Here is a 12,861-nt window from a genome sequence, read left to right as displayed (position 1 = left end):
TTCATATGATCTTGTGACGGCGTTTTGGAGTTCCTCCACGGCCCTCTCAAGATCATATGTGTTCCTTAGTTTTGTACAGATTTCCCTAGTCCTGGCCTGTAACTCCGTTCTATAGGAGTCCCAGTCAGTTCTTTTTGGGTCTCTGTAGGTTCTTACTTGCGGATTATAATCCGTTATAATTTCAAAGTGGATATGTCTATGATCCGACATTGACGGCTCATTCGACACATGCCACCTCGCAATATTATTACATATCGGTCCCGATCCCACTGTTATATCGATGACTTCACTTCTATTTTTTATAACAAAGGTGGGCTCGTTCCCGACATTCAAAATCTCTAGATTATAACTAAAAAGAAAATCTAGTAAAGACTCACCTCGATCGTTGACATCGCTGCTTCCCCACACCGTATGGTGTGAGTTAGCATCACATCCCACGATGAGTTGTTTCTTCTCCTTCTCGCACCAGGCCACCAGGTCCCTCAGTTCCCTGGTTGGAGGAGATTCTTTCTTATCGTAAGGGAGGTACGCTGAGCAAACTACCAGTTGTCTCTGCGTTCCCTCCGATACATAAGTCACTTCGGCCGCCACCAGGTCATCCGTGCAGAACCCTGGAAGAGGAAAAATATTAATACTACTCTTGTAATAAATACAAGCTCTAGGTCTAGTTTGGTGGCCACAATACAGTAAGCCACCATTACTTACCTGCAATCCTCTGATCCGGGATCCATGTACCCAAGGCTCCTGGATCAAAGCTAAATCCGCATTTACGCGCGCCACACTGGCACAGAGAGCAGCAGATGCCGCTCTACTGTGCTGAATGTTCGCTTGTATTACCTGGAATTTGACCAGATAATACAGATTTTGGTCCCTCCTGATCTTCATCAGAAGGTCCCAAATCTACCCTGCCCTTCTCCAGGTTCCTAAAAAGGACATGGAGGAAAAGGATATGGTGTTAGTGGATGGTGTAGCCGGAGAAAATGCGCTCCCGGCGACTAGGTTGTACCGGGATCGATGGCCACAACGTCACCCCCCATGTGCAAATACAATCCTGCAGTGCGTTCAGCAGCTGCGAGATACAGAAAGTGTTATTCCTCGAGGAGAAGGACGTGGTCAGCAAGTGAACCTTAATGTTCAAGATGCAGTCTTGGAAAATCTTGACGAAGACCCCATAATTAGTACTCGACAACTAGCACAGCAAGTAGGAACCTCACCTCGTACCGTACATCGCATCTTAAGGGGGCGCCAGGTGTTGCACCCCTATCATATGCAACCAGTTCAACAGATTTTACCCCCGGATTGTGATCAACGAATGCGTTTTTGCAGATGGTTTTTACGGCAATGTGCCAATCAAGTAGACTTTCCTGCTTATTTTTGTGTAATAGATGAGGCGACATTTACCCGTGATGAAGTGAATTTCCATAATATGCACATATGGGCCAATGAAAATCCCCACGCGATTAGAGAAACTCATTTTCAACCTCGGTTCTAGGTAAATGTTTTGACTGTCATAATAGGCGATGTACTTGTGGGTCCCTATTTATTTGAGGAACGACTAAATGGACCAACATATGCTGACTTTTTGGAGAACCGGTTCCTGATTGCGAAACCGTATACTTGAAGCTGCTGACACAATTAGAGGAATACCCGAATTTGGGAAAATATTTGGCCAAAATTTGGTGCGTCAGTGCCATGCCTGTATCCGCGATAATGGGGATCAATTTCAACATTTTCTCTAGAAATGGTAAGTTTTATTTCATTTTGTTCCATATCTTAATGGAGTTTGTTTAGTGCACGCAGTTGGCAACTACAGATGCTTACAGATGTGGTTTTGTTTGCGAACTCTTGCAATAACAACAATGCATTTAAGATAGTAATTGCCATTAATTTATTATTATAATAAGAAAATATCAGTTTTTTTAAACATCTATTTTTCTTGGTTTGTACTTTTGCATTGAAAAATTCCCCAAAAATTGAGAAGTATCTTTCTGTCTTTCAACAACGATTTGTTTACGCGGCTGGTCTACAGCACATAACTGACCGTACAGCACACGGAAAGGAGCGTTACAGAGAAAATATTTTCCATCCATAATTAAACTTTAATTTACGAAAACAAAACGCAAAAACAGAACTTTTTCGTATAAGACTTCTCTATTACAAATATCGTTAGGAAGCTGTAGTTTAATTTTTATAGATTATACACGCCACAAACTGTATAACATTATTCGCAAAATAGGAAATAATAATAATAATGTCTCCATATGTGGTTATCCATTCAATCATTCCATTGTTTTATCCGGCGTCCCTCAGGGTTCTAATCTATTTAATTCAATATAATATTACTTCAAAACAACTTATATAAAATATATCAATGGACATGTGATAATTTGTTACATTTCGATATAAAAAAATGTCTTACTATAACGTATGCCAAAAAAAAAGAACCCTGTATTATAGGAATATAAAATAAACGATATACCACTATCCAGGGTTGAAACAGTGTACAGTACATTTGTATGCACCAATCACAACATTGGCCTACTTTTTTGTAAGATAATCCTCACCGATCATGACTGAATTTATTGGTATTGTTCGATGTTTGTTATTTTCTAGTTGTTCGATACTTTAAAGAACATTAATCCCGAAGCTATTAAGAAATTAGTACCCATATGTGGAGATATAGCCAAACCCAAACTTGGTACGTACAATTTTAGATGACGCATTATTATAATTATATCATCCATCTGAGCTTACATGACTTACTTATGATTTTCAATGGATTTAAATCTGTGTAAAACACATTGCTGTTTTATGCCACGCTCATATTAATCCCAAACTGTCATTATTTTAATTATTTTCAAATTTGCACTGAATTTTTATGCATCAGCAAATGTAGTTCAGCAATGAAGAGTGGTAATTTACTATAAACATGGCAAAATTGCTCATTTTATGGGATATTTTTAAATTTTATACGAAATATTGGATCCGCCATGTTACCAATTTAAAAAAATTATCGTTGGTGTCCTTAACACTTACTTTATTTAGCGATTTTGTCCATTTTTTAAGCTTTTTAAACTCAAATACTATTAATAATTACATTTTCATAAAATTTGACAATGTTTTTTTAGCTTATAGCCATTACATTGAGCCGCCATGATCAATGTTTCATCCAGGATGACTTCCTTTTTAAGTCTTACCTATTCATGTAAAAATGGTCAAATGTCTATCAACTGACGATCGATTAATTTTAATGATTTTAGTTCAGTGTCTTGTCAACGTGGCAACGTATGGTAAACTTAACATAATAAATTTCGTAATTTCACGAGAGTTAACACGATACAAAACAGAAATTCAGGATTTAAAAAAAGACAGTGGACAAATCGAATAATAAATATCTGATTTCCATCTTCGTTAAATGTAGAAATATATAAATTTTTAGGTTTAACCGAAGAAGACACCCAAACTCTTATTGAAAACGTGGACATCATCTACCATGGAGCAGCTTCAATAAGATTCGATGACCATCTGACAGATAGTATACTGCTGAATACAAGGGGAACTAAAGAAGTAGTAGACATAGCATTGCAAGCAAGAAAGTTAGTAACGTTTGTGCATATATCTACTTCATATTGCAATTGCGATAGATTCGAAATAGAGGAAAAATTATATCCAGCACATGCCGATTGGAAAAGTACCATAACATTGGCGGAACAAGTTGATCCACACATTTTAAGTATTTTGTCACCGAAATATATTTATCCTTTACCAAATACTTACACATTTGCAAAATCTTTATCTGAACATGTCGTTAACGATTTGTGCAAAGGCAAACTACTTGCAACCATTGTAAGGCCTTCAATTGGTAAGTAAATCCAGAAAACTGAAATTTAAAATTCAACTGTTTTGATAGAAAAGAAAAAGTTTTAAGATAGTTATTTATTGTATTTTTATTAATTTGATATATTTTACAACAATTTAAATATTATTTTTCTATCAAATATTTGTCTTTGTGAGGAAAATCAATTATACAGGGTGTCCCAGTGTCACCATACAAAAATTGACCAGGGGGTAGACCAGACCAAAATAAGATTAAAATCCTTATAAAATGTTTTTCTATGATGCACTCACACTGAGTTGTTTTGAAAAAAATAATAACAACTTTCCGCAATAACTCAAATACTATTTCAGGGATTTAAGTAATTTTTGGGAGAAGTGTACATCAATTAAAAGTCATTAAAACTACATGGTCTTATTTCGATCTGACGCCAAGGGTGGCCTAGGCCAATTTGTCCACAAGTTTATGTCTTCATAACTTTTGCATATCCTAGTTTTATGTAATTTGATTAAGTTTTCCTGGATCTGCAATTGATTCTGAACAAAAATGTGCTTTTGTTCCATAGTTCAAAAATGAACCGTTTTCGAGTAAATTGAGTCTAAAGTATCGACTGCATTAATTCGTAAACAATGCATATAAAGATTTTATTTGTTGCCATCTAGTAGGTAGGTACCTATCTGTCATTATAAAAATAAAGATGTTTACAAGCGTACATGTCAAAATTAATTACAATACCTACTCGAAGTTACGAGAAATTTCCAAAACAACAAGATATTGAGTATTATGGAATTTTCCAACGAGTATGCCGATCTACGGTTTCTGCGATGGAAATTCATTGGCGGCTTCACGAGAATATCTACGCAAGTTTAAAAACATAAGGCAACCTTCACAGCACGTATTGCAACGAGTTATCCAAAGAGTCCGTGCGACCGGGAGTGTTAAAATTGGAAATACCAGAATAAGAGGTAATTTGGAAGATGTAAACATTTTAGAAGAAAATATAATAGACGCTGTTGTTGATTATCCTTCCACCAGTGCCCGAAGAATATCAAGGCAAGTGAACACGAAGCAACGTCTGGAGAATTTCAAACCGAGAAGAACTGCACCCCTACCACCTACATAAAGTACAAACTTTGCATCCTGGTGATTCCGAAAATGGGATACAATTTTGCAGGCGGTTGTTGGAAAATATCCATAATGACGAAAATTTCCATTAAAAGATATTGTGGAGCGATGAAACTATCTTTACGAAATATTGTATAAATAATTTTAAAAATGTTCGTGTCTGGTCCATTGAAAATCCGCATGTGATATGACCCTCCGCGTTTCAAAGAAGATTCTCCATAAATGTATGGGGAGGTATCTTCAACGGGATCATTCTACCTCCTCAGACCGTTTAAATTCATAGAGTACACGGAGTTTTTAGAAAATATTATTGATGGCGTACTAGATGACGTTCCCTTAGCTTTACGAAATCGAATATACCACCAACAAGATGAAGCACCTACTTGTAACGGAAGACAGGTATCTGCGTGACTCGATTAACATTTTCCAGAACGCTAGATTGGGAAAAATGGACCTATTATGTGGCCTCCCAGGTTCCCTGACCTCAACCCGCTTGATTTTTTTACTGTCATATGAAGCAACCGGTGTATACCAAACTCAGTAACGTGAGAGACGATTTACTTCAAAAAATTAAAGCAGCAACCGTAGATTTGCGAAGGGTTTACAATTCCTGGTCAAACGATGTCGGGCATGCATTGAAGTAAATGGGCAGCATTTCGAGCATTTATTGAAATAATTGTTTTCTATTTTTATTTTTAATATTATCATTTTGCTAACATAATTTCGTTTCTGTTCTACAGGGTGATTCAGTCATAATGTCATTAATTTTAACCACGTATTCGGAAGGCTTAATAAAGACAGAAAATTGGAAAAAAATGTTTTACTCGACTTTTAAAAATGAAGGAAATCAACCCATAACTCTCGCTACGAGGGCGGCCCTGGCAGATGCCCGGATGCTCGGAAAATTTTGTAACGTAATGTCACGAACAATTGTCAGCTGAAGCGAACAGCGTTGCCAAGTTCACATCATAATGTGTGATACACATTTACTACAGGTTCCGCGTTCCGCGTTAAACGTATTCAAGTAAATAAAGGAGTGTGCTACATTTTATTATAAATAATTTTAACAATTTTATTAACTTAGTGCAGAATGTTTTAACAAGCCTGACTTATCGAAGTCAATTTTTGTTAAAAGAATATCAAATAAAAAAATGTTGGCACATTACTAAATACCAGAATATACAAAATACACACTACACACGGTTACAAAACCATTAACAATTAAAGCGTTTATTCAAATCTACCCTCTTCCATATCTCCCGTATTTTTCCAACTGCATCTATCATACCATACCGTGCAGCGAACGCACAGGACATCGACAAAATGACTTAAATGCGATAGAAGCTGTTTTAAATTTACTCGAGGAGCAGCCTACTATTTCCACAAGAACAATTTCAAGGCGACTGGAGATATCACAAACCAAAGTTTGGCGGATATTGCGCGAGAATTGGCTCAGCCCATACCATTTTCAAAAAGTTCAAGCTTTAAAACCAGCTGATTTCCCCAATCGTCTTGAATTTTGCAGTTGGTTCCTAAACAAAGTGCAGCAGACCCTAACTTTATTTTTATTTTTAAAACAAAGTCCGCTGAACGGATGAACGCTGCTTTACTCGTACTGGCATTTTAAACAGGTAAAAAACATATTGCTTTCTCAAAAACAGTAAGTACCTACCTAGGTTACACCAAAGATTATATTTACACTAAAGTTTACATTTATTATGTAAACTTTGGTTATACGCAACTGCATATTGAATAATAAATTGAAATACTAAAACTGTGTATTATTTAACGTAATAAATTATAAAACGTTAAAATGTTAATAATATTAAAAATGATAAATTGTAATAACCATACATTCGAAAACAATCATCCTTATTCATTACATTCAATTTTCCTTTAATAAAAGACCGACACCTTTTTGCTCTACTTTGCATGGAATACGATCCTACTACAGTTCGTATTAGTCTAGGAGCCAGATAAGGTTCCGTTTACTAGCTATAAAAATAAACTTTTACGGCCATTTAAACATTTAATTTGTTGATAATAATTAAACTGATCACTTTCAGTCTTTGCGACCAAGTTTTTTGGATTCAGGGGCTCAAAATACTACAAATAAGTTGTTTGCAGCTGTGGCACTCTGGTTGGCCACGGCACCCTATCTGGCTGCTAGACTATAGTACACGTGGAAATCAAAAGTGGGTCAGATAGAAGGTTATTGACCTAGATACAGGTTAGCCTAGGTCGGAAACACGTACCGAGTTGTTTATTTGTCTCCGTCCGTTTGTGTTTTTACCTTCTATTACTTACAGTCAATATTTAAATACTACATACATTTCATCCTCTCTTTATAATTTATCTATGAGTGTTAGTTTTTTATGCCATTATTTTTGTAATGAAACTGAAATGGTTATGAAATTAAATTTAAATTATTTGAACTCTTGGAGTTTTGTAACTTCAATATTAAATTTTATTTAAAGTGAAACAGAGCTAATTTCTTTGCAGCCATAATAGTCACATTTGGTCAGATGAAAATCCGCACACTACCCGTCGGTTTAGCTTTTAGAGGAGATTCGGTGTCAATGTATGGGCAGAAGTATATGGCAATCGTTTAATTGGGCCGTTTTTTCTACCTGAACATCTGAATGGGCCGCGTTACTTTCAATTTTTAGTAGAAGTGTTTGAAAACCTTCCCCTTTAGATGCTACGGGATATGTGGTATATGCACGACGGAGCTCCGGCCCATTTTGCTTACGATGTCCGTGGATTTTTAGACGATCAATGTCCCAATCGGTGGATAGGGAGATAATGGCCCATAATCCTATGGACTTTTGTATATGGGGTTATATGTAATCTGTCGTGTATCACATCGAGGAGAATGTAGAGCAGTTGCGGAATCGTATCGAAGATGCCGCTGAAGAAATATGTAACAACCCTGATTTATTCCATCGCATCTGCCGCTCATCTATCCAACGTGTACACTTGTGGATAGACGGTTGCTGGGCAACAATAACAATTTAATGTGTTGATTGCATAATTATAAAAAATAATTTATAGCATTTTAAATTATTATTGGCTGACGTTTATTTATTGTCTTTATATGAGCGAAAATATATAAATATGGCAACGCAATCTAGGGCGCGTTGTTCATATCGTAGCCGTGCGCAAATTGTGAATAACCGGCTGACGTCAGCCGGTCAGTAACAGCCTGAAAAGGGGATTAAATAATGATTTGAAAACATTATTTTCCTGCTTAAATATGCATTTAATATTTTTTTTCATCACGCCATCGTATGATACTCATTTTTCTCTATCTGCTCTTAAAATTAATGACATAATGACTGAATCACCCAGTATAATTTTCAATTTTATTTTTTGTTCCCCTAGACCTAACAAAATATTAAATAATAATAGAAACCTTGTTTAGTCTCTTCATATTCATTGAGCCGCAGCTACCTGGGAAACTGTAGCTCAACGGTAAATAACTTGTTTTTTTATAATGACAGGTACCAACTAGATAACAACAAATAAAATCATTACCTGCATTTTTCTACGAATTAATGCAGTCGATAATTTAGATCCAATTTTCTCGAAAACGGTTCATTTTTTATCTATGAAACAAGAGCACATTTTTTGTTCAGAATCGATAGCAGATTCAGGGAAACTATCAAATTACATAAAACTAGGATATGGAAAGTTATGAAAACATAACCATGAGGACAAGTTGGCCTAGGCCGCCCCTGGCGTCAGATCGAAATAAGCACCATGTAATTTTAAGGACCTTTAATAGATGAACACTTCACCCAAAAATTACTTAAATCTCTTAAAGGGTTTTTGAGTTATTGCGAAAAGTTGTTATTTTTTTCTAAACAATACCCTGTAACTCAGTGTGAGTGCATCGTAGAAAAACATTTTATAAGAATTTTAACCTTATTTTGGACTGGTCTACTCTCTGGTAAATTTTTGTACACTGACACTGGGACACCCTGAATTTTTTGTTAAATAATATCGGTTGCAGTAACCAATTGTTAGCAGCATCTTAAATTCAGTGATCGACCTTTTTTAAAATTTTTGTTTCACAAAATATTAATTAATAATAAAATAATAAAATTGAAAATCATGAAAAATGTAACTTTTTATCTACGTGTAGGAAAACATATTATCTAGGCCAAAATTACGGTATACTATTGTTACTATTCTGTATACAAGGTACGTTCCAAACTAAAGAGGACTTTTTAGAAACAAGACCAACAAAAAGTTTTTTGGCAAAACCGATTTATTCTATTCACAATAGTCCTCTTCCGATTCAATACAGCGATTGGCATGGTCTAAAAGCATGTCGAATGTTTTAGATTGCCGGCCGAAATTAGGCGAATACGGGAAATTGTTGACAGGTAAAATGCCATTTTAAATGAAAAAAATCGGTAACAAGTGTCGACCGATAAGATGGCGCATTATTGCACAACAAACGCCAACTTGCTTGTGCGCGATATTCTGGCCGAATATGATGAATATATGATGTACCAAACGCTTCAAAACGCCAAGATAGAATTGTGCATTAATTGTTTGGTCCGGTGGAACGAACTCTTTGTGGACAATGGTCTTGTAGGCTATTGAATAGAGGATTTTAAAAGGAACTATGACGCTCAAGATATTTTATTACATGAATCGCTCAAATGGTTATTTGAGATGAAAAAACTGCGGAGTACTATTAGATTAGGGGGTGGAAATTTTAGATAGGGGTGAAAATGCACCCCTTTCAGGCTTTTAATTGTAGCTCGAAAACGAAGCAGAATTTCGCTGTAGTTCATAGGAAAAATTATTTAGAGAATTGAATTTCCCATGGAAATAGCTTATTTAAAAAATTTAAAAGGAATATTTTATGCAAAAAAATCGATAATAAACAATCTGAAAAAAAGAAAAACATTCGATTTTCTGTTTTTTTTTACATTTTTGCTTCTAGTTTTTTTTTTAATAAAGATAGGTATGGGCATTGCTTCATGGAAAAAAAAGTAGATAAAATTTCCTTCAAAACAAGAGGTTGTAAAGTATTTTTGGATGAAAATTGACTGATATATGGCCGCTCAAACTTAGCCAATTTTTCGATTTTCGTCGCGTTTACCCTTATACATTTTAATTCTCATTTTTTGCAAAAAGGAAGGAAATAAGACTTTCAAGGATTTTCATCATATACAAAACATTTTTTTATAACAAATCTGTTTATAGCCTCAAATAATGTCCCAAAAATTTTAAAATCAAAATTTCAATTTTTGATGTGGGAAGTAGCTATAGTCCGGTTAAATTAGCCATAAAAATAGTGGTCAAATAACGAAAATTCCGACAGAGCTAAATTTTGGTGCAGACCTTGGGTATACCATTAGAAATAAAGTGTCAAAAGTCCCCACCGATCCCATGTGTGCTAAAAAAGTTAATCGGGGTCAAAAGTCAAAATTTGAGATTTTTGGATTTTTTTCTAAAACGGTAAGTTTTATCAAAGAAGTACCTCTGACGAAAATTATATACCTGAAAATTATCTACAAAAATGGCTCTTATACCTTTTTTTCTAAGAGTCACCATTCCTGAGATATCGCGATTCTAAAAGTTGAAGGAGTCACGTTCTACATGATATGCACATAATATGCCACGTATATACAGAGTCAGGCACTTAATGCTAGTAAAAATGCCTATTTTCCTTTTAACCCTGTTTTTTTTTGGATATATTCAATAACCTATTGGAATCGTAAAAGCAAATCGACATTATCTTCACTTTTGACTTCTCCAAACTATATTTTTTTAATTTTGACGCCTTCCATTCTACACGTTGGCGCTTAGTTTCAGGATTATATTGAAAATACCAAGATTCAACACCAGTCACAATGTTGTAAAGGAAGTTTTTCTCCTTTTTGACACCCTTGATGATGTACTTCGAATGTTGAATTCTGAGCAATTTTCGGCCGTCAGTTAATTTGTGCGGAACAAACCATGCCCACACTTTTCGGTAGCCCAAATGTTCGGTCAAAATGGGATAAATTGATGTTTTAGAGATGCGCACTTCTAATTCCATAAATTTCTATGGAGATTTTGGCTGACTTTTGATGAATTCATGCACATTTTTTATGAAATCTGCCGTGGTACCGAATTCGGTTGGCCATATGTTGCTCATCATTTATGTCTTCAAGGCCGTTTTTAAACCCACATACCACTCATAAACTCTGCGACGAGATGCACATAGATTACCATAATCTTGGTTGATTAATCGGTTTTACTAAGTTTAAAATATTGTCATTTTTGTACCGATGACAATGACACAAACATCATTTCAGACGCTCCATTAATCCAAATGTCATGAAATTTTGATAGTACATCAATGAAGGATCTACCTTTCTAACGCATGTAACTGCAATAAATGGCCTTACTAGAAATTCTATTTTTGAAAAGTCCTGTTTGTTTTGGAACGTACCTTATATTATCAACACTACAAAAGTTATGTTGCTTGAAACTTTTATCACTGATGTTTAAATTCCAGTTGTTCCGTCTTTAGACGAACCAATTCCTGGCTGGATTGAAAACTTCAATGGCCCAGTAGGTCTGCTCTGTGGTGGAGGAAAAGGTGAATAGAAAATTATATTTAACATTACTATGATTAATGTCAAGATTTGATCAAACGAAATTTTTTTATTTGTTTGGATTTCTTTAACTAACACCGTTTTCCCTTATTTCTTTTTTTTTATGTAAAAGTAAATAATTTTTCAAAAAATATTGGTATGTCTTTAAACAATGGACGTGAATTGAATGAAACAAAACAATAGCGGGCCAAATATATTATATTTTTTTTATCATATTATTTCCAATCTGTGGTGGTTAATACTTTGAGAAATTACATCGATATTTGAATAAAAGCAAATATTTATTAATAAAGCGTATTAAAAAATACCTAAACCTGTTTGGATTTTTTTAACTAACATCATTTTCCTTTATTTCTATTTTTTTTTTTGTAAAGGAAAATAATTTTTCAAAAAATATTGGGGTCTTTAAACAATATTTTTTATCAAATTATTTCCAATCTGTGGTGGTTAATACTTTGAGAAATTACATCGATTTTTGAATAAAAGCAAATATTTATTAATAAAGCGTATTAAAAAATACCTAAACCTGTTTAATATTATATTTCTAGGTATATTAAAAACACCTTATGGAGAAGAAAATTCCACTTTTGATTGGATTCCAGTGGACATTTTAACAAAATTGTTAATTCTGATTACCTACGAAAAGGCCTTATCTAAGTAAGTGGCTTTAATATTAATTTTAAATATTTTATTGAAAAAAAGATAATCCTTCAGAAATTGTTCCGAATGTAGTAGTGCACCGTGATGTTCCTAATTCAATTATCGTTGTTTAATTATGACAGTTGTTGTCAACCATTTTTTCCACATGTATCGTCAATAAATTAGAAATATATATTTAAGAAATAATTGCTTATTAATACAAAGGGTCAGTGATAATCCATAAAACAGGGATTATTGGGGTCTCAATAGAAATCATTCCTTATAAGACCTAGAAACAAATCCCAACGCTGAAGAATTATTGAAAATTATTTAAAATTTCTAAAATTATCAAATATATACGTATTACTTATACGGATTAAAAATGTTACTGCCGAGGTACCTATACAGGGTTGTTTACGAGACCAGTAGGTGAAATTAGCCTAATAACTTGTATCAATGCACTATTAATGTTGCCAGTTTGTGGTATAACAACCCTAGGTTCGATAAAAAATAAGTAAACGTAGTTGTGGCCAAAAATATGTGATCGTCATAAGAAATACCCACGTTGTGTGTATCTATTTTTAAGTGACCGGAAGGCGCTGGCTACTAACTTTTTTTGAGGGGATGTATGGTTTAATT

At 34.5% G+C, this 12,861-nt stretch overlaps 1 protein-coding gene across 1 annotated transcript in view; it reads left to right on the top strand.

Annotated features, from left to right (window-relative positions):
* Nucleotides 1-12,240, top strand: part of LOC111692404 (fatty acyl-CoA reductase 1-like) — a gene marked incomplete at its 3' end in the record, with an annotated part of 16,469 nt that extends 4,229 nt beyond the window's left edge. The window contains exons 2-5 of the mRNA XM_023456405.1: nt 2,614-2,698; nt 3,440-3,862; nt 11,484-11,567; nt 12,132-12,240. Coding sequence (XP_023312173.1) covers nt 2,614-2,698; nt 3,440-3,862; nt 11,484-11,567; nt 12,132-12,240 — 701 coding nt within the window. The remainder of the gene's footprint in view (nt 1-2,613; nt 2,699-3,439; nt 3,863-11,483; nt 11,568-12,131) is intronic.
* Nucleotides 12,241-12,861: the final 621 nt, after the last annotated feature.

Source organism: Anoplophora glabripennis, unplaced genomic scaffold (genome assembly GCF_000390285.2).
Source record: "Anoplophora glabripennis isolate ALB-LARVAE unplaced genomic scaffold, Agla_2.0 scaffold1312, whole genome shotgun sequence".
NCBI classification, from domain to species: domain Eukaryota; kingdom Metazoa; phylum Arthropoda; class Insecta; order Coleoptera; family Cerambycidae; genus Anoplophora; species Anoplophora glabripennis.
The sequence above is the reverse complement of the archived record's forward strand: the minus strand, read 5'-3'. Positions and strand labels throughout refer to the sequence as shown.